The sequence below is a fragment of the Pterocles gutturalis genome, unplaced genomic scaffold (genome assembly GCF_000699245.1).
Source record: "Pterocles gutturalis isolate BGI_N339 unplaced genomic scaffold, ASM69924v1 scaffold1384, whole genome shotgun sequence".
Taxonomy (NCBI): domain Eukaryota; kingdom Metazoa; phylum Chordata; class Aves; order Pterocliformes; family Pteroclidae; genus Pterocles; species Pterocles gutturalis.
In genome coordinates, this window is record NW_010127825.1 from 45,510 (window position 1) to 67,933 (window position 22,424).

At 40.9% G+C, this 22,424-nt stretch overlaps 1 protein-coding gene across 1 annotated transcript in view; it reads right to left on the bottom strand.

Annotated features, from left to right (window-relative positions):
• PRKAR1B (protein kinase, cAMP-dependent, regulatory, type I, beta) overlaps positions 1 to 22,424 on the bottom strand; it is a 96,319-nt gene that overhangs the window by 21,932 nt on the left and 51,963 nt on the right. The window contains exons 4-7 of the mRNA XM_010079384.1: positions 19,450 to 19,511; positions 18,651 to 18,697; positions 9,106 to 9,264; positions 193 to 253 (exon numbers count right to left, since the gene is read on the bottom strand). Of these exons, the coding sequence (XP_010077686.1) occupies positions 193 to 253; positions 9,106 to 9,264; positions 18,651 to 18,697; positions 19,450 to 19,511 (329 nt within the window). The remainder of the gene's footprint in view (positions 1 to 192; positions 254 to 9,105; positions 9,265 to 18,650; positions 18,698 to 19,449; positions 19,512 to 22,424) is intronic.

Genomic DNA, 22,424 nt, shown 5'->3' on the forward strand with positions numbered 1-22,424 from the left:
TCAGTGCATATTACAGAATGAGAAAAAAAGTCCTAAAAAAGGCCCTCTACACTTTGATTCCTTCGGAAATTACGCAACTGTGAGACCTTCTGTTTGACCGCCACTGCTTTCATCGTGCCATCGAAGACCAAAATTCATTCTGCCAACACGTATGACAGAGGAACTAACACATGAGTCCAAAGGGCAACTGACCCAAAATGGAGACCTTGCTCAGGAATTCTTCATACATCTTCCGCTTCCTCAGCGTGCTGCCCTGTTATTAAAGGAGAGAGAAAAAGGAGGTAGAACATTACACAAAGTATTTTTGTGATTTCTTCCTACAGCTGCTCTCTTTTTTTTCCCTCCCCTTCCAAATCTTAAGCACAGCCAGTATAAACAGCCTAAGGCAAATGTTTCCTCATAAAATGTCTGGGCAAGTTGTATTGCTGATAAGCAAAGACAGAAGGAATCAAATTCAATCCTGGTGTAATTTCACTGACTTCACTGGTGTTACTGGACACCGTGGATGAACTGTATCCATTATTTACAGGCACTCATTTTAAAGACAGAGCTTCCTCAATCAACCATTTAGCTAATTCAATATATATCTTATTACCAATGAGGCCCTGCTACAAGGGAATTTAAAATTACAAAGTAGGATAAAACTTAAAATGTCCCCCTCATGGGTCCCATCCTTTTAGGTTAAAAACTCTTTAAGGCCAAGAGCGTTTATCTGTAAGCCTGGTTTTTACATTCTGGATAGTGTTGTATGTGTTGTTACTGCTGAGCAACCTATTCATAATATTACTTCAACAAGATTTAAACGTTTTGGAGCAGATAATCCATCAATGTGTACGCAGCCACCAGCACAGCCATTCCCACTCTAGTGAGATTTTATTGTGTGATAAATTACCGAGAAAACTTCTGCTTACATAGTGTTTGATCACCATAGGCAGAAACCGTAAGTAGCCGTTCCAACATGCATTTTTGAAGGCGATTCAGGTATTAAAATATATGGTGCAATTTTACCGATACAAAAAAACCTAATTCATCCTTAACTCCTCCTGCAGTGACACAAAGGACTTGAAAACAAAACCTTCCCAAGGACCAAAGAGGAACTCCAGGGTCTTCCGTGGTGCTGTCCAGTTTATTCCCCATCGGTATATGACACCCCACACCATTTCTGCCTGCGTAGATTCCCGGTGGATGTCAAAGGGTGCCTGATGCCTGCTAGTCAAATCTACAAGGCAGGAGTACAGCATAAAGATGATACATTCATCTTCTGAAGAAAGGGGACATAAAGATGGCATTTACTTATAGGCTGGGCAGAAGAGACAAAAGCAGGTGTCACGTCTGCCAGAGAAAAAGCCACTTCTCTGTTCCTCCTTCTCCCAGTGAGCACTGGTAAGTGCTGGAGGCAGAGGCAGAAAGTGGGGATAGACAAAGGAAAAGGAGAAGAAACATTTTACTCTCCATTGTGAAAGCATTCAGAAGTGCCCTAAGTATGAAAATGGGAATGGCTGGTGTACTCAAGCGCAATGACATAACTAAGAACTAAACATCGTCCCTCTTCCCAAACGCACTGTGCAGGTGGGGCCAGACCCAACAACCACCAAAGCAACGTGAATCCTTCCACCAACATCAACCAGGCTTTGGCATCAGCAGAAGCTGCCGCCTGCTCTCCTCTGGGGCCAGCTCCCATTTGCACCCCTCTCCTGGGGCCACCCCTGCTCCGAAACAGCTGCAGCACCCTCAGGAGCTGCCACCCTTCCCAGGTATCTCCGGATCCGCAGCAGCACCAGCTCCCAAGGTCTCCCCCTCTGCACCCCGTTCATAATTTCCAAGTCTGGTGATGACAGCTCACCTCTCAGCGATAGCATCGGTAACCCTTGTCTGACCTCTCTGTCTGACAAACCTGGTTCCCAACCTCAGGGGCCCCCGACAGCATTTGAAGTGCCAGAAAGAAAAAAAAAAAAAACAAAAAAAACCCCACTTCAAACAGAGGAGGCTGCGCAAACCACGCCAGATCCTGACAGCTCGCTGCGTGACAAAGAATGGAAAACTGGACACTGCGCAGTTGTTGCTTTCCTCCCTGCAATCGAGTGGAAATGAGACGAGCAAAATTGACAGCTGTGGAAAACCAGATTGGTGGTTTAGTTTGATGGGCTGAGGCACCCAGGGATAGACGTGGAAAATGCTTTTTAAATGACTTTGTGGACACAGATGAATTTTAAGAAGCAGTAATCAGTAGCCATAAGTGACGCCTGATCACAGCTCGAGTATTTAGAGATGCAGACAAGACCCAGGAAGGTAAGAATTGCAGGATGCCGCCTGGCCCGGAGAGCAAGAGCCCATCACTTCCTACAGGAAAATGGGAGTGTTGGTTCTTGGCTAAACTAAGCCAGGGCAGTGGTACAGAATTCACTGTGAAGACAAATGCGAAACCATAACTGAAGTGGAAAGAATTAATTCAATGTGCTATTATAACTGTTTGTATTGTGACAGTATCTAGAACCTCAGTGAGACTCCACTTACTGCAGAGTTTCACTGTCTCAACTACCCCCCATCTCAGAATGATAGCACAAAGGTAAGGGAGAACAAGAGCACGGGAAGAACTAGTGGTTGAGGCTTAGGAGTCCCATTTCTGACCCAGCCGATGGCTCACAACTCATCCTGCAGAACGGCTTCACCCAGCCTTCCATCTCTCCTGGAGGAGCAAACAACAGCCTGCAGGGCAGCACGAGCCACCCGACAGGAGAGCTTCACCTTAGGGTGCCCCAGCAGGCACAGAAGCTGCCTCTGCATTTTCAGAGCACACTGTCCTGATCGACAGAACCAGATCCCAATTTCTCTTCCAGAAAGGAGAAGCTTGGCTCACCCTCACGCACACTGTTTTCACCTGAGTGTGTTTTCCCGTGCAGGCTTTCACAAGCAGAGTGAGGGGAAGCGAGAACACTAATACAAGCTAAAAACAACCCAGCAGCAGAAATCTTACAAACCACTACTTCCCACCTTCCTCCATCAGCCTAATATTCCTCCCTCATCCCCTCCCATACACATAATGTCACCTCTCACTCCTCGTGTCCTTTTTAGACCTGTTTTATTTGGTCTAGTCACTTTATCCAAATTGTTGAGGCCACAGGTCTGAACACCATCATAACCTCCTCCACCACCCTTGACGTTGTTTCTGCAGAAGCGTCAAGCGGCACCCTCCCCTGGGACATGTGCTAAGTCTGTTCTTATGCAATATTTTCACAGATCTTCTAGAAGCAGCAACAAATCAGACAGTAACGATATCTGCAGACTAGGAGATGCTATGAAAATTTGCCAGGACAGGAAAAGAACAAAAAAAGGACCTAGAGACATTATAAATGGGAGTAGAAAATAACAGAATGAGCTTCTGTTTGGAAAATACAGCTAAGAAATGCTAAGAAAAAAAATCCAAAGCACAGATGTTTGATGAATGGAAGAAGACTGGAAAGCTGGAAAGCTGAAAGAGATTTACAGACAGTAGGTGAGACCTGGTTTGCAACATCAGACTTGGCAAGAATACAGCCAAGGCTATTTTGGTCTGTATACTCAAAGCCATCATCCAGGAATGAAGCTTAGAGGCTCCATGGCTTGGATGTGATGGCACCTGGCACGCTACACTCTGCCTGGGTACCTCTTCCCAAAAAAGTGCTCCCAAATCAAACAGAAAAAACTGATAAAACACTTGGGGATAGCCAATATGGAAGGAGCAAAACAAATTTAGGCTGTACAGGTCAGTTCAATGCTGGGATCATAGGTATGTCATGCTCATAGCTAGCATGAGTGGTTGCAGGGGTTTTAAGTAGAGAGTGATAATCATCTACAGATACATGACAGAAAGAGAGGGCAATTTAATACAGCATAACTTGACATAACTCAAAGTAATACAAGAAAATGAAGAAAATCTAATTTAAGATGAATATCAAAAAAGTTTTCCCAACTTAAGAATTATTCTCTTGCAGAAAAGTTTCCCAAGGGAAGCAGTAGAAATCTTACTGCTTGAGCCAGATAAAAACAATAGTAAATGTACATGAATAATTCTGCACTGGCAGGGTTCTTGATGGCATGTTTTAAAAAGTCTTTATTAATTCTCCTTTTTCTAACCTATTAATATCTTATTTCAATAGTCGCTGCTTCTCCCTCTCCCTCCTCTCCTTTGTTCACTTTCTCCCCGATTCTGAGCTGTCATGCACAAGCTCATCTTCTTAAAGACAGTGGTTCCCACTAACTGTGAAAACTCGTTAATATTTTAAACTGCAGTGCTCCTCCCTGGAACAGTCCCAAGGAGAAATGAGACCATTTGCATTTGCCAGATATACCCAGAAAAGAGCTCAAAGCCAGTTGTAGGACCACTTAAAAATGTAGCAAACCCTAGGCTTAACTTAAGCAATACACAGGCTAGGAAAAATGGATGCCGCAGAGATTGTAAGAGGTCTTGTTGAATAGGACTGTTGCATCTCTTTTCCAACTGCCCATTCTTCACCTTCCCTGTTTTCTTCCATTTTTTCTTCCCACTCCTCCAGTCCGGTCTCTGTTTTTCTTCCCCTCTGCTCGCCTCTTTGCTTTCTCCCTCTAGGACTCTTCACGTCTTCTTTCTTGCTCCACTTTTTTGGGTGTGCAGATGGGCTGGCTGGAGTTGATTGTGTCCTTCTGAGAAATTCCCACCTTCAGTAAGAAGCCAAACAAACAGCTACCAAAAGACAAAGCATGGCTCAAGTTTCAACTAAAAGAGTTACACTGGCAGGAGGCAGTAGAATGGCCTTTTGGACTGCTGCAGCCCCGTTTAATCCCTGCATAAACCTGATATTGAATGATGCTTTGGGTGTACATTCTCACAGGAGCATGAAAGAAATAGTCACCATGCATATTGACCATGAAAACAAAATAGCCTGCAAGATCCTGGTGCTACATTGTGCAGATGTTGGATGGATTGCAGGCAGATTTGCTTTATGTTTTGGCCACCGTGCAACCTTCATTTTACAGAAACATGGAGTCCTGCTGACTTATTTTGTCTGAGTGGAAAAAGGCACATTAAAAAACTTGTTCTCAGGTTCAAAGCTGTGAAAAGATGGTAAAACAAAGCCAAAATAGCATAAATAAAATGAGGCATAACATTAGGAACTGACTAACCTTGATTTGTCATGACTTATATCCCAATGTTACATCTCACTTTCTGCGAGCACAGTTTGCCAAATAGGCAAAAAGTATTGCAGCCCGTGCAGCTCCGCTCTCAGAGCCAGGTATCTTGCACCATGGGAACTAGAGGATAGTTAAATTATCCTGAATCAACCCTTTTTAAAGAAGAAATTACAAGAAATTAATACTTCAAATTTCCTCAGTCTGGGAACTGAATTGTCTGGGGGATCCATCTGATGTTGGGATACAGACATTTGCTTCTCTGGTATTTGTGGTATTTGCTATATTTAGAATACAAATATTGTACTACCCTGGGATGTTCCCTACTCCATGATGCTCTTGAATCCCAATTGCAAAGAAGAAAGCAGCAACATTTCAGCAACTGAATTACATGAGAATCCTATGGCAAAAAAAATCCTTTGCATCTCTCCCAGAAGAATGTAAGTAAATAAATATAGAATATATACATAAATGTGTGTGTGCTTGTGTGTGCATACAGGGAACACATACTTAAAAAAATCTGCAGCAGAATGAGAAGTATGCAACCCAGCACAGATCATTTTATGAAATAAATGGAACACATAGATGGACAGATAATTTGTGAGTATACTGAGGGGGAACATGTTGAAGTGTTTTTTTGTAATCCATCTAGTACAATGGATTTCATGGTATAACACTTTGTCAAGGACTGCAGTGAAAGCCAACATTTACAATCATCACAGCTGCTACAACAAACTTGAATGTGACCTTCAAGCCATCAGGATACCTAAGCTGAGACAATGAAATATAAAGAAATATATCTGTTTTAACAAACTTCTGTTAGGACAGGCTAAATAACAAATGGATGACAAGTGTAACTAAAAGCCAGCAATTGCATCAGGCTTTGTCCATCCAAAAAAAGGAAAATCCAAAGTTTCAAACCTCCTGAGATGCATTTTATTCATACCATAAACCAGTCAGGATCAATGAGACACGTAAGTGGGGAAAACCGCACTGAGCAGAAATAAAAACTAGAAATTACTAAATACAAAGCAAAGAACCAAAACAGAGCCCGCAAGGAGTGATGAGGTAGTGAGTCAAGTGTCTCATGACAGGAAAAAATATTTTTGGCAAGTATGGATCTGAAGGCACGATTTGCAAATAAATATTTACAACTTGAATAAAATTTCAACACTAGACTGAGAAAACATGAGCCTGGTCATGGCCAGGAAGGAATGCAGACAAAAGAAAAAACTATCTCGGGTTATGGAGGGGCTTTATCTGACTACAGAAAAAAAACATATCTTTGGGAGAAAAAGGTCATTGATCCCTTGGACAACAGTATTTGCAAACAGAACATAAAAGAAAAACCTGCTTGTTTTCAAGTTTTAAAACCATCTTAAATTATCTATTTCAAAAGATATCCTAAACATTGCTACTTCTTATTTAAAGGCAGAAGCTTTTCTACATCCAAAATATCCAGCAACTTTCTAGAAACACGAGGTTAGAGGCTATATAGCAGGAAACCATGTCTCTGGGACTTGAAAGGCAGCTACTACTACATCTTGAAACTGAGTACAGCAAAACCAGTCACGTAATGATGGAGTTAGCTTCAAGTATGAAATGCAGCTACTGAAACATGAAGTAATTAATTCTTAAGCTGGAGGAAATGTGCAGAGAGCCACTGTAACCTGCCCTCACACGAACGCACAGACAAATGTCTCATTTCACCTACAGCAAAGAAATTATCCATGCTGCACCTACAAATAAATGAAAAGATGACAGAATTCATGTAGGCTGGATGGGTAAATTGCATTCACTGTGGACAGCACTTAAAATTGGACATTTTCTGTACCTGCAGCAAGTGATTCACCATGCTACCTGAAATATTTCCTATCTAGTACTGGGAATACTACAACTACACTGTCTGGGTATCTAATGTAATGCAACAGACCATCGATTTTTAATGGCCCCATCTGTAAAAAAAAAAAAAGAAAAAAAAAGAAAAAATAAAAACTACAAGAGAGAGAGAGAGAGAAAACACCTCCGTGTTAAGTTAAAGATCTCATCAACTGCAGAAACTGAGCTTGCTAGGTAAGGTACAGCTGTCACTGGTTCAGAGAATATGTAAACCAATTTGCAAAGCACCTAGCACTACACTAGAATCAAATAGAAGTATATCCATAATATTCACGTTGTATGCATGGCTAAAGCTGGCATTAAAAACACAGTTTTTTCCACTTGGGACTTTAAACCCTTTCAGTAAAATCCTGTCTCTGCATCAAATACTCGTCTGAAGACTGCTATCGGATGGCAATGGACACATGACCAAACCTGAAAGCTCACAGGGATGGGTGATGTCAGGTACCACCATTTTCATCAGCGCTAAAACTGAGATTGCCTCTAGGCTATGAGGCCTGTGAATATGTCCCTTCAATTCTTTAGTAGCAGGGTTACAGGCAGCTGTAAAAAGCTATGCTTAAAAAGCCAAGGAATATGTGGCTTGTCCTGATATTTATTTCTCTCCCACATTCCTTCTCTTTTATACCTTGGATTCTTCCTTGCAGCATACAGGTTCATCACACCAGTTATCCCGGACACCCCTCTGTTGCATCCATGTAGGACATGGGACAAATAAGTTGAGCGTGCCTCTTAAATCTGTTTGGAAATTCTCCTGCTCTATGTTTTAGAAATACCTTGCAGAAAGGTCTCAGTTCCTACCGCCTGCTTCCCCGCTCTGGGAAGCATTCAAAACCTATTCATCCTGCTTATCCAGTAGAGAGAAGGCGCTTCTCATCGTTATTCCTCCTTTTTGTCTTGGAGTGATCAGGCTGAATATTTTGTAAATTTCCATCAGATGTACACTCCTAGATGTCAGCGTGATGTTCATTTATGTGATACAGAACTCAGCCCATGAAATTCAGAGTGAAAACCAGAAATGCTTCATACAGACAGCCCACAGTCATCACACTGTATAAATAAAGATCACTCTTACACTCTGTTGCTTAAGAACTAATCATTTAAGTGTAAAATCTACTCAATTCTTTTCTAATTTTTCTGTTATCCATGACATCCACTGGAAATATAAATGATCTCAAAATGTACACTCCCTTATTATTCTGAGAGCATAGTGTAATTTCCTTCAGATCAGAACGAAACAATGCAGCTTTTAGAGACAAGTCCTATTGAGAAAGAAGCTTTACATAGGGTTATGTCTGTTAATTATCAAAAAGGAAGGAATCTTTTATGGAGAAGGAAGATATGCGCATGGACATAGGAAACAAGCTCATAAAAAAAGTTACGACATCGCTACAGTTACTTATCTGTCAAAGTTTCCATTATAAACTCACCACTCAAGAACCAACAGAAAAGCCATAAGCTAGCACACACCCCAGGTGCCCAGGTTTGTTGAGCTTTACTGCAGAGATGAGGGTGTTTGAAAGGAGCAGAGCAATGAATTGTTAGCAAAGACTCTGCACCTCCCACCCTATGATACGTGTGGCTGTGTGCTGCCTAACGAAGATGGAGGGTACAGTCCAATCAAGACCTTTTTTTTTTTTTTTTTTTTTAGCGGAGCTGGATTTACCTTCTATTGCCTGCCTTGAAGTTCAGACAAAGACTTCGTAGGCAAGGGGTAGCATTGAAAGACATTTTGAGGTTCATGATAAGGAGAGGATTTGCATAGCTTGAGGGGGTAACAGAGGCCTCCTGAGGTTTTCATCCATGTATAACAGTTATGCATAATGTTATTCAACTGCATTCTGATTCAGCGTCTTTCTGCTGAATCTAGTCCCCTTTTCCTTCAGTTCACTTAATTGAGTCACTCAATGTTACTGTCATGTCCTCTCTCTTCTATGTAGGAACACAGACTGCGCAGCCTTCTACCATCGGTGTGCTCTGAACACAGAACAGAAGCACTGGCGCCACAAAAGAAAGTAAAAAGTACCAACTCCATAAACAAGCCCTTCTCCATAAACTTACCATTAAAATGCGTCTGTAGCTGTCTCTGTCGATGCCCCAGAGCTTGAGATCTGTCTTGGCCTTGACCGTGGCAGCCCGGGGTGTTCCATAGATCAACGCCAGCTCCCCGAAGCTGCCTCCTTCTCCGATGCTGGTGACCCACTCCCCGTTGACATAAACCTACCACGGCACAAGACAAAACAAGAAGCAAAACCAGTTTGGGGACTTGGTTGCACTTTTCCTCCTACTGCCAGTAACCTAAAAAGCTAGTAGTAATTTCATTTCTAATGGTCAATGCTGGGGACACAGAAGGAAAACAAGAGTGGAACAGTTTCCACCATCAGTGCCCGAAAAGGACAACAACCTGCTTTGTGGACAGAATTTCAAGTCATCTTGCTTCAGTACAATGACTGTATTTACTCTCTGAGTTTTCAGCTCCCGTGGCTAACTGGCATCATGTTTTCCCTCTTGTGTTCAAGGCTCAGACAGTCAACAAGCAGAACTGTCACAACTTTGGCTTTTTATTAACACTGTCAAACTTGAAAGGAAGGAGATTTGTTGATATCTGCAATGAGGTTTGCTGAAAAGCACCATGCCATGAAATGAAAAACAGTCAAAACAGGGAAACATCTTTTGAAAAGGAACGTTTTTTTCTTCCCTAAGCTTAATGCCTCCAACAACTATTTAAATATAACTGTGGAGATCTCTTTCTCCCTTAGTGAAGACTACTAAGTGCTTTGGACTTGGGAAGCTATATGCAGAATTACCCTTTGTCTTTACCACCAGCTCTACAGACCTTACAAAGCAGTATTTGACCCACAGCCTATTTATGTAACATGTCCTCTTGAAACACAGTATGGGGCAATATCACTATCACAGTATTCTTCCTGAATGACTTCTAAGTTGAGAAGAAGACACTTGAGTGCCATGTAAAACCTCCACTGGAGAAAGGGGGACTCGTGCAGGTGCTTTCCACTGGGCTGCATTTTCCTCACTATTTGTGGACAATACAGTTCATGAGACATAACAGTGTATTCAAAGGCTGGTATGGATTGTGTATTATGCAGTTTGCTTGTAGACTTGCTGCCATAAACCTGCACAATAAACCCTTTTCATTCTGATAATGTGTCTGTGAGCTTAGAGGGTAGGAAAGGCTGCACGCATTTACCCAGCGCAGAATATATCCCAATCTGTTACAGACTGATAACAGCAGAAATCAACCAGAATGAATTTCATTTGTTTGGAAGCTCTGTGAAGAAAAATAATATGAAGAAAATATGCAGGTATTCGCATCTTAAGCAGAAATCTATGGTAAAGGAAAAGGCCATAACCTATTACCAATTACTGGGTAACAGACTAGCAGTTTTTCAAAAATATATCGATTAGAGCTGTGTTCAAGCTGAGCATGAGAGTAGACAGTGACTGAAATAAATGGAGTAAAAATTCAACAAACTGTCAGTATTAATTCTACCTCTATCTTCATTTTATGATGCAAAGGCATATTACAAACTACTGGTTTTGGCTAGGTTAGAGTTAATTTTTTTCATAGTAGCTAGTATGAGGCTGGGTTTTGCATTTGTGCTGAGAATAATGTTGATAACACACTGATGTTTTAGTTGTTGCCAAGCAATGCTTACATTAAGCCAGAGACATTTCCAGCTTCCCATGTTATGCAAGTGTGCAGGTGCAGGAGAAGCTGGGAGGGAGCACAGCCAGAGCGACAAATCCAGTGGCCAATGGGATATTCCATATTATCCAACACCATACTCAGTATATAATGAGAGGCAGCCAGGAAGCTGGCTCTCTCTCTGTCTTGCAGGATCACATCTCTGGGACTGACTCTGCTCTGAGATCGTTAGCTGGGAACAGGCGGGGCCTTGATCAGCGGGTGGTGAGCAGCTGCACTGTGTATCATCCGTTTGCATATTCTGTTATTACTATTATTGTTATTAGTAGTATCATTTTTAGTTTCATTTCAATTATTAATTTGTTCTTATCTCAATGCACAAGTCTCCTTACCTTTACCCTTCCAATTCTGTACCACATCCCACAGGGAGGTGGGGGGGAGTGACCGAGTGGCTGCGTTGTGGTTTTTGCCACCGGCTGGGTTTAAACCACAACACCAATATTCAGTTAAGATCTGATCCAGCTCCTACTGAGGTCAGTGAAATCCTGGTTCAGTAGGAGATGGATGAGGCCATGGAGCTGATCAAGAGAGCTCTTGGGTATCAGCTGAAAAGGAGCAGTATCAGCATCACTGCTGAACTCCAGGCAATGTTGTGGCTCTTGGTGTTCTGGAGCATCTGAGGATCAAGGGGCTGAAATAAAGGGTAAAAATAATCCCAAGCAGGCAGGTGTAGCAGACTGCCAAGAAAGAGCTCAATTCACAAAAGCTATAGCTTCAGTTCTTTGCCACGACAGAATGAATGCCACATAGGAGAATATTACACAAGAGAATAAAACCAGCGTTTCCTTTCAAACTTTTACACTCACTACAGACAGAAAATCTCACAAAACATTGAATCTACTTTTGATTCTCCTCATGATGAAAAAAAATAAAAGCAAAAAAAGAAGTTTTAAAAAAAGCTAGGCAAACCCAAGCACTTTCCTGATGAAACAAGGAGGTAATACTCTGGCTCTTGGATCTTTTTTTTTTGTGAGACAAGCAGGAGAAATGGAAGAATAAAATTAGGATTCTGAAAGGCTTATCACATAATAAGAATGTGTGGAAGATTTTAAACTCAATTAATCCATTGCAAAATTGTCCAGATGCGTATTTGAATGTAGGGATACTCCCTTTCTGTGGCGATTTCACTGGACGGACCCAGGGTTTGCTACAGTACAGTAATTCATGTCCTCAGTAAAAAGTTTCAGGGACGATGGGGAAAATATAATAATTCCAATCAATTTTGGACCACATCCTGAATGTCAACTGAGGTTGCATCCTTGACTCTTTTTCAGCACACCAAAGCTACACATATTTCTATACACTCTTTTGTTGAAAGCACAGGTTTTGTTATTGCAGAAGGGTCTGAATTGTAAGTGGGAACTAAATTAATTCCAACACATATTTTTTTAATCAATATGTTGACATTTCTTGTTAAAACAGTATGCATTACATGACTGCAGCCCAGAGAGGGGAATTACAGGGGTAAAACTCAAGGTAGAGCAAGTGAAGGATGGACATTTACTGTTACATGGTGTTATAGAGAGGCTACGACTACACTACTGTAAGACTTCTTTAATTTTGCTGTCTTCCTTGACAAGACTCCCCAAAAGGTGTTTGACATCTCGCCATTCCTCCACCCTAAGGGTGTCAGGTTTAAAGTACTCTGAGGTGAAACCAAAGCACTGATCTGACAGTCTCTGGGCCCAGCATTCACTCCCCCAATAAAAACGCCATTTGCAATATCAATCTCCAAACGAGAAAACAGCTTGAGAAGAATTGTTAGTTTTGAGGAGGAAAACTACTGCACTTCATTCTCTGCAAAGGCCTAAGTCAACAATCAACTGTTGTCTTCATGAGGAAGTTAAAGCGTGTCGATGGCACATTACAAAGCCATCCTGCCCTTTAACAGAGAGTTCAGCTCCACTATGAATCCCTTTAAAATATATTTTTAAAAAAGAAGTAGAAAAGAAAGTATCTATGTTCGTAAGGTGTGGGAAGTAAACCTATTTTAGGCCCAGAAGAGCTTATGAAAGCCAATGTTAAATGGCAGCAGTTCAGATGATCTCTTTCTTTACCCTAGAAAAAAAGCTGGGATGAGGGATTGGCTCAGGTAGTTTTAGACATTTGTGAACTCTCACCAAAGTGGCAAGCACAGAAGTGAATTATTCCTAATTATTACTTGAGCTGCCAATCACAGCTCTGTAATAGCTGGAACCTTCTTCTTTCATGCAGCTGAAGAGGAACGTAGAACTGCAGATGCCCAAATATGACCAAGCCATCAGGTTGACCTACTTTCCACAGATCAAAAGTACTTCAGATTTCTATTGTTTTCCATCACGTAGCATGAGCACTGCAATTTTTGTGGGCTTGAAAATCACACAGCTGGGTTCATTTCATTATTTTTTAGGAGGCAAATGGGAAAAATGTCCTGTGAACATCAGCAGTTCCTTTCTTCATGGGCTGTGATATACATAGGCACTAAGTGCGAGAGAAAACGCAATGAGTCACACAATGCTCAATGCAATAGGAATGCATCTTGGCCTTGCTCATCTCTGTGTTGTCTAGAGAAGCAGAAAGTAACCTTATCACAAGCAATAATGTAGACATTTTACTTTCAGGGTAGGATATGAACATCTATCTTTGAGCTTTATTGGAGTGAATTTACCTTTACTTTAATTTTGTATTGCTGATTTCAAATCAACTTTCAGCATTTTTTTTTGCTGCCACTTTGTGATCTATGTGGACAATCTAATTTGTTCCAGGCATTGCAACTTTTAGATCTTAAATCCTCTCCCTCGGATCTGTTTGTAATAATTTGTGCTTTGTGTCTTGTCAAGCCTTAATATTTGTTATCCAAAAATGAAGATGACGTTTATTTATTCTTGGAAAAAATAAGCAAGCCTTAGACATGAAGGGTATTTATATGTGGGTAGTTTTCTCAAATAAAGCCAGTGCTTTATTTGCAGTAGGAATTTGCTTTTCTTAAATATACAAACTCGGAGACTGCCTTGAGAATCCTTAAAAATTTACTAAAAACTCCAAACTTTAAAAGGGTAGTTTCTCAAATAAAGCCAGTGCTTTATTTGTAGTAGGAATTTGCTTTTCTTAAATATAAATATACAAACTCGGAGACTGCCTTGAGAATCCTTAAAAATTTACTAAAAACTCCAAACTTTAAAATGTTCTGTTTCAAATTTCAAAAAGCATCCTTCTGAAATGAGAAAGATCATTAATGATGGAAGAATTCAAACCAAGAGCAATCTATGGAATCTAACCATAAAATAGAACTAGTTTTCAAATCCAACAGTATTCTCACATAAACCACCATGTAATTTTCATTGCTGTATATACAAATTAGACAGTTTGTATGTACAAATAAGGGTTTCAAGAAGATTTGACCTACAACCAAAAGATAATTTTATCTACTGCCCACAATATGCATATATAGCTCCACATATAGATTTATACCGTGAATACAGAACCTATTTAAGAAAACATACTGAAAAGTTTTCATCTTGATTTTCACCATACTGTAGTTTGGCTGCTGTTGTTTTACAAGAAGAAAACCTGAGAATGGCTGTAGAGAAAGTTGCTGTGGCATTAAATAGAATAGGAAGTTGTTGAGTCTAAAAAAACATACATCTGTTTCAAAAGGGTAGTTGATGGTGCTTTTTAAAGTAAAAAATGTGAGGTTATAAGATTAAAATAATAAAGAGGAAGTCATTTTTATATTTAGAAATATGGATTAGAGATTTTTGCAAGACACATACTTTAGCAGGTTCTTTCAACATCTTTACTGGAAACTATAATTTAAGCTCTGCCAGCTACTTTTTGGCATACATTCACATTTCTCTGAGCAGAAAAGCTTCCGATAGACAATTGACCTCTAAGACTTCAAACCTCATGCCATCAACTACCTAGTATAAGCTTTATCCATCTGCAGGGCTGGGTCATGAGTTAACAATTCTCAACCCTGAAGTGCTAAGGAGGAAGACTGCAACTGATAACACTATAATGTCCTTTCCCATCCAGTGCCAGCTTTGGTCAAAGTATAACTAGCTTGTAGTATAGACTATACGAGAGGAAAACCCCAGGTTCTCCAAGACCTACCTCTTCCTGGTTTCTCAACCCCTTTCTTTGACATATGAAAATCTGTGCCCTTCTCCCTTGGCCCACAGTCCATGCTGAGCATGCTTGACAACAGAAGGATACTGAGTCTTCTTTGCTGTCCACAGTAATACCCAGAAGGAAATGTTCAGATACTTTATTCTGTGCTAACAAGGCTTGTTTATACCCTAGGAAAGTGTAAGAGTTGAGGATAAAGTATTACTATATTTTAAAATATGTTATTGTACTTCTAATTTGACTTAGATTATTTTAAGGGAAAACATTAGGATGCTCTTACAGGGCATAGGAAGTGCCTATACCAAAACTCTAACAGTAAATTACTTTTAAATGATGCAGTTTTTTAAACTCAAAACACCACACATTGATTTTGTTATTCTGACTTTGTTGGTGGTTTCTGTTTGGTTTTGGTTGCTTGGTTGATAGATTATTTTTTCTTCAGTTTTGCCATGACTTTCTTCCACGGAACAGGAATTTTATGATGACAACTGCAACCTCTTTTATGTGTATCTTTGCATGTATACGGAAAACCTGGGTGCTTATTGGTCATGATGTTCTCAGAGTAAATTGCTCCTTGAATCCACCAGTCCTGGTATACCTGCCACTTCTGTGCAGACCAGGGAAATGATGAAGGCAGACAGCCTGGCCAGGGGTTAAAAGGCTCCATGCATATGTCAACGCCAGCTGAACTAGGCAGAAAATGGCTTGAGGCTTTAAGTCTCGGGGTCAATTGTCTGCTTTCCAAGTCGCTTTTTTTTCTTGGAGAATGGTGGAAGCATGCCAAAAAAAGTATCTGGCAAGGCTTAAATGAACTGCGGCTTGCTTACTAGCGGTCTGGATTTTCTTCAGACAATAAGGATTGCAACACTGCTGCCCAGAAAGTGGAAGAACTCTTTTCTGGGGAGCACTATATACGGTGTGACAATGCACACCCATGGGATCTGGGAGCTGCTGCCTTACACAGGAGCCAGTTACTCTGCACTAACTGCCCTGGTACAGACTTTACTCGGGGGGCAGGGGTGGGGGGTGGGAAATGGGCTCACCTCCTGGCAGCTGCCCAGCAAAGGCAGTTAATGTAGGTCATTTCTGCAGCTACCAGGGTGCAGTTGCAACTTGCTCCTGGATGAGCAAATGTTTCGTGTGCCTTCCACAGTATCTTGCAAAGGAATTCAGTGTGTGTTTTGGCTGAAGATAGAGGAAAGGTTTAGGAAGGAGAGAGAACCCAGCTGAGAGATGGGGAGAGCAGTGGGAAGGTGCAGCAGGATGGAGGAAGGAAAATGCTGGAGGGGGATAGCATGAGAGACGGTCACAGAAGAGTTTTGCAAGACCCAGAGGGGTCAGGAGCTTTGGCTGCCCCTGAAATAAGCTCAGTCCAAATGACATCTCTTAAGACTTGCTAGGATGTAATTGTCCCAGAGCACATGTCAGAAAACTGTCCATACTTGTGTCTGAGAAGTGTCAGGATGACGTTATTGTGGATCTGTCCATTTTAACCTTTCTGAGCAGATATCGGCCGATTTTGGCAACTAGGGGAGTCGGGATTGAGAATGTTTGTCAAAGAGAAGTTGCGATATACTCAAAGAAGCCCAGTTACTTCCTTCATTGCTCAGAAAATCTGCTGTTGCAAGTCTCAAAGACAAGGCAGGAAAAATTTATATCCTGTATCATACCTAAGTGACAGGAGGACTGCAAAGTACTTGGAATACAAAGAAAAAGTCTGCCTTCAAGTTCAACAGTGTAAAATAAAGGTGGGCACTATGCCCTTGGTTTAGCAAAACAGTGAGTCCCACTGAATTGCTCATGTGCTTAAAGAAGGACGGGTGCTCAGCTTGTCAAACCAGGGGTCTGGGATGAAATTCTCAAAAACATCTATCCAGCTTAAGAGCCTACATGTCATTGCATTGCAGTGGCACTGAGGCCATTTAGTCACTGCAGTAGTTTTTCAAATTTTACCCCAAATCCTACTTCAGAAGCCTCACAGGTCCCTGAATTGTTCTGGGAAATACGATTATTCTGCAAAAGACTTTAATGAACTCAAAAAATGATCAATGAAAAATGATACGGACACATGTCTCTTCTTGGACCATTTGTGGTCAAGATTATTTATGAGTTTCAACTTGCCATAAACACAAGGAGAATCTCTGATACATAAGTAACACCTGTACAGGTGTTTCTGAGTAGATGTCAGGATATACCTGGCAAGGAAACAAAGATGTCATCTTACCTGACAGATAATACAGCAACCAGTCCTCTAAACAAGTCATTCTCAATGTTTGCAGAGCTGTGGCCACCTTGGCCATTAATGGCAACCACTAGTTACAGAAAATCCACCAAGCACCTTGTGCAATGGTTTTACAAGCAGACACAAAGCTGGCTAAGCCCTGGACATTTATTTTCCCCTTTTGTCACTGCTTTGTAAGAGTGATATATACATATGGAAGATTATATTTTTTTGCAATTATTTGCAAGGGTTTTGCTGCTGCCATTCGATCTGCCACTATCCCTGAGGCAGACACTGAAGAAAACTTTCCTAAAGGTTTTGAGCAAGGATAAATTATTTTTAAAGAAGATTTATCTATAACTTCAGTATGTGCATTTGCGTATGTTTGTGGATCTGATTCAAAGCCAGGGAACTCATTAAGCTCGTTATCGAGCCCTAACCAATTATTTTAAAACTAAATTTTAGCGCTATTCTATAAATACTGCTCTTTTATTTTCTGGCCCTGTGGATGTGGCAATGTTTGCTATTGAGAGGTATGCCTGATAGGAACAGTGAGTCAGACGGATTTCCTGAGGAGTAACTTCCAGAGGCAGAGGCAGCATGTGAGGTTTCTCAATTCCCAACAATACCAATTAGATGGTCTCCTGACACAAACAGACTGCTAAAAAAAATAACTTTCACTAAAATAACTGTATGCCTTCTGCCCGGATTTAAAATAAATCACTTTCTTCTTTAAATATGCCAAACAAAACTCATCTGGGCATCCGAAGAGCAAGGTTGCTAATGAGCAAGCCTGTCCTACCCACAGCTGTGGATACACAAGGTGTGTGTAGAAAATTCAGTCAAATGAGGAACTTGTAGCAAAACTGCAGAACATGAGTTTCCTACGGAATAAAAATGATAAGAGGCAAATAGATTACAATTTGGAAGGCATGTTCAGAAATAAGCTTCTTTTCAAAGACTTGCTGATTAAACCACCACATACTCCTGTAAACATTTTGTGGTCTAACAGATCACTTTACACTTATAATAATCCTTGCTTTATTAATATGCTGCATTGTTCGTGTATTTGGACCTAATTTTAAAAGCAAATTAAGGTTTCTAAGATGAAACTCGCTGCCTCAGGCTGCATCTCAATTTGGTGAAAAAAACCCAACACATGAGCTAAGCGAACTGATTAAAGAAAATATTTTCCTTATGGTTGATTTGAACCCTCGGGTGCATTCCAGCATGGTGGCCTGCTCTGCCAAAGACTGCACACCTCCAGGTGTGGTTAGGGTTCTGCAGATAATGTCATTTGCTTGGTTTTGATACCATATTTTCCTGCTTGGAATGGACAAATAAGCTAGGATGTAAAACATGCCAATTATAAAATTATGCACAAATGACTTAACACAACAAAAGTAAAGTAATGAGACCAATCCTGTGAAATGTATTTCAGGAAGAAAGGAGACAGAACCACAGCACATGGCTGGATCAAGCTGTGTGCCAGAGCATACAATTTTATTATGTAGCTTCAAAATAAATATTACATTGTAAGAGTGTACTTACATCCACCTCGCCTTGGTCAATCACATAGAAGTTGTCTCCTTCATCACCTGGAAGCAAAATACAAAAGGTGATTGTTTCCTGAAGGTTTGCTAAACTATTCAATAATTTCCTGTCTCCATATTTAATCCTGTACGTATTTGCACAGGTTTGTACACCAGATTACTTACAGAGAGATTCATTTTCTGAAACATCCTTGCCTATTTGCCTTCATAAATCAAAATATCGCTACGATTTCTTCCTATTAATATCTTTCAATTGCATTAATTTATCTCATTTGATTGATTCAACACTTCATTCCGTGTAAACACACAAGAGGCTTTAATATAGCCTGAGGGTAATGAAGTCCTCCACAACATGCTGCAGGCATGCAGGTAAGTTGCCAAGTGCGATAACTACGATACAGCACAATGAGGTGTTGAATAGTCCCAACAACCATAAAAATATTTTCCATCTCTAGTTACTCACAGCTAGCCTGTGCCACCTTTAAACATTCTGAGCTGACTATCTTCAAGGAATGAACATTTTAATTTGAAATGCTGTTTTTCTACATTTAACCGTATTACTTTGAAATCCTGGAGATCTACCAGTGTGGCTTTGTAGGAGACCTCTGCACATATTCTATCATTCTATGCACCAAAAGACCTGCATCCATGAACTTATAATATAGCTGCACACTTGCATGCTTTCGAAATATGGTTATTCTTCCCTTTAAGCAAAGAGGGTGAAATCTCAAATGCAGAGATACGAATTGTACAACCTTAGCAAACATACAAGGGGAAAAAATGAGAGGAAGAATTACCCTGTTGTATGACTGTTTCTCCTGCAATATGTGTGACGGGGAACATGGCATCGAATATGTCACTAAAAAAAAAAAGAAATATTTATTAATGAATCAGACCTATTTCTTATCTAGCCAGTAGGCCCACCTTCATTGTTTCATTTAGCCTTCATTAACAGATTTTGCAGAAAAAGAATAGGAAAACATTAGTTGTAACTGAAAAATGAGCCCCTGCTTGGCAAGAAATCAAAATAACTAGTTAGGTGCAAGCTGTGGTTTAAAACTGAGTGAGACCACGATTCAGTGGATTTTGAAAGAACTCCTGAATTATATGTATATAGGCCACTTCTTATAGCACTGCACAAACTAGCCAGCCTGAGTATTTTATTGTCTAAGCAGACAGATTTCAGATTTTCAGCTGCGATCGGTATGTGTCACAGCAGTAATTGCTAGATGCCTAAACGGGAGCTCTCCTCTTCCGAACATCTGGCCTCGCATTTACCAGCAAAACCTGTTCCACAACACAGAGCACATTCGGAAAGGTAGATGGCTCTAAATTAATGTAGCAGAAGAGCTAGCAAGAGATTGCTCTCACAGTTCAGAAGAGGCTAAACTCTGAGAATCATAGTGAGTTACTCGTGAGAAGCGAATTTCACCAATGCTACAGAAACACGGAGGCTGCAGAAGAGCCTTGTGCTCATTAATCATCGCTGAATTACACACCTTACTGTGGTCTCCAGCATACTGTCCCATATCCTTAAAAGGCCAGGCAGAGCAGTACGGATGGGAATGCACCCTGCACCAACACTTTGGGCAACTTGCCCAAATCCAGTCCTTTGTTTATTGAGGGAGACAGCAGGCTCTGTGGAGCCAGGGCTTCCTTTCCCCACATCAGATTTTGGGGAACTTATTTTCAGAAGCATGAACTGCACCGAGACAGGCACTCCCCACCTCTCTTCCCCTTCCTATGCATCAGTCTCAAGGGCTAAAGGAAATAGTTCCCTGACACCAACAAAAGTCAGCAAGGAGGAACTGTTAACTAGTCTCTTCCCTGGTCTGGTCTAGGAATGGTCCATCCAGGGACCACCAATGACAGCAGCAAGATGAAACGCTTCAGCCTGGAATGGAGCAAAGTGCTCACAGTCGTAGTGGAGCATGACCAGTGAAGAAACGTAAAATTTTCACCAAAATAGCCATAAGTTCAGCAAACAAAGCCATGCTACATTTCAGTGCCTTATATGGGAAATGCGTACTGTAAAACCCCATTATTAGCTTATTTCCTGTTCAACTGTTCCAGAATTTATTCAGGCTCAGTTCTAGGAAATGTTTCCCTCCTAAGTTCAAATTGGTCATGTATTTCCCCCTCAGCAGCCAGAATGTTTTTGATCAGCATCGCAGCTCTGCATCAGTACCACTTGTAGGAGAACTGAGAGATTTCAAACCAGGCACCTCACACTGCTCTGCAGTACCTGCAAGGGATGCATAGCCCATGAGCTAGAATAAAATGCGATATTTTACCCCTGTTGTTCCATCAGGCCCACCCTGTGCTATTCCCACTCACATGGAGGAAATACCTCCACCACAGATAAAAACCCTGCTCAGAGGCTCCCAGGAAAAAACTCTTTCTCACCTCTTTCTGAGCACCAATGCAGACCTACAATAAATTATTCTGAAAAGTATAGGGACTGTATTCTTAAATCCACTAAACTACTTTTTTAATGATCTTAAATGGTTTCAGCATTTCCCCAGTTCAAGGGACTTCTGTGTTGGCAGAAAGCATCCATCTGGGGCAGGCTGTGGAGCTGGTCTCTGTGCCAGTCCTTGGTGCCCTCCACCTAAAAGAAATGGGAGCCGAGGTTCAGATGGGATGGGGGAAACTACCACGATGGTAGGTGCCAAACTGGAACAGTCACCGAGGAACCTTCTGTCGATGAGGAAAGTCAAGCTGTTCTTTAGTAGCTCTGGGACCTGGAAATTCAGTATGACAGCCTCATTTGCCTCCCTGTGGTTTCCCCTTGGCTGTGCCTGGGCACCTCACCGAGCTTGAAGAACAGTCCTGCAGCCTGCAGAAGATTTACTGGAGGAAAAGGCACTCTGCATAGCAGAGAAGAAAGTCTTCAGTGTGATACATCCAAAAATAGGCACAACACTGGGAATATCAATAACCAAACCAAAATGTGACTGTTTGAACAAACTTGGAAACCTTTCCTTTTTTTTAATAGAAATACAAAGGAAACAACTACCCACAGTTTCACCCTCTAATCTTTGTTTTAAGGCTATACTTTATTTATAACTTAACAATTGACTGTACAAACAGTGCCCAATAAATTATGCATAGCACTGCACCCTTCTCCAAAATGTTCCACATTTCTTTTCTACAACATCTTTTAGTTTTATAAAAAAAAAAACCTTCTTAAAACTCACAAGCTAAAACTTTCATCAATGAATGCAAAGTCTATTGGCACCAACAGCATTTTTACACTAATATTCTGCTGTGCAGCAGTGTGGCAGAATATCAGTGTAAATATTCTATCACATATACGATGTGTTTTGGTGAAGTCTTAATCTTATTAGACCAATACTTGGATTTTTAAAGAGACCTTTGAAGGACATGTCATCAAACATTAGTCTAAAATACAAATGAACACACAGACACACAAGGTACTAAAGTCATGGTGATCCACACCTCAAAGTGGAACAAGGGCATTTCTTTGATAAATAAATGTCAGTGACCAATAATATCATGACTGTCACTGGAAATACATTGTCATGTTTCTCTTCTACTAGGGAACTATTGTTCTTCCTTGACATGGTTAGGCCAAGATCTCTCACAGTGATGAATGAGTCAGAGTGTTTCTGCTTTGGGATGCTCAATTTGAGATTCATTAAATAGACTCAGATCTCAGATGATATGGATCAGCAGGCAGCCTCAGAGCTTCTCAACCTACAAGTCTGACAGTCAAGAACTGGGACATTCAGAACACTACCAAAGAAAA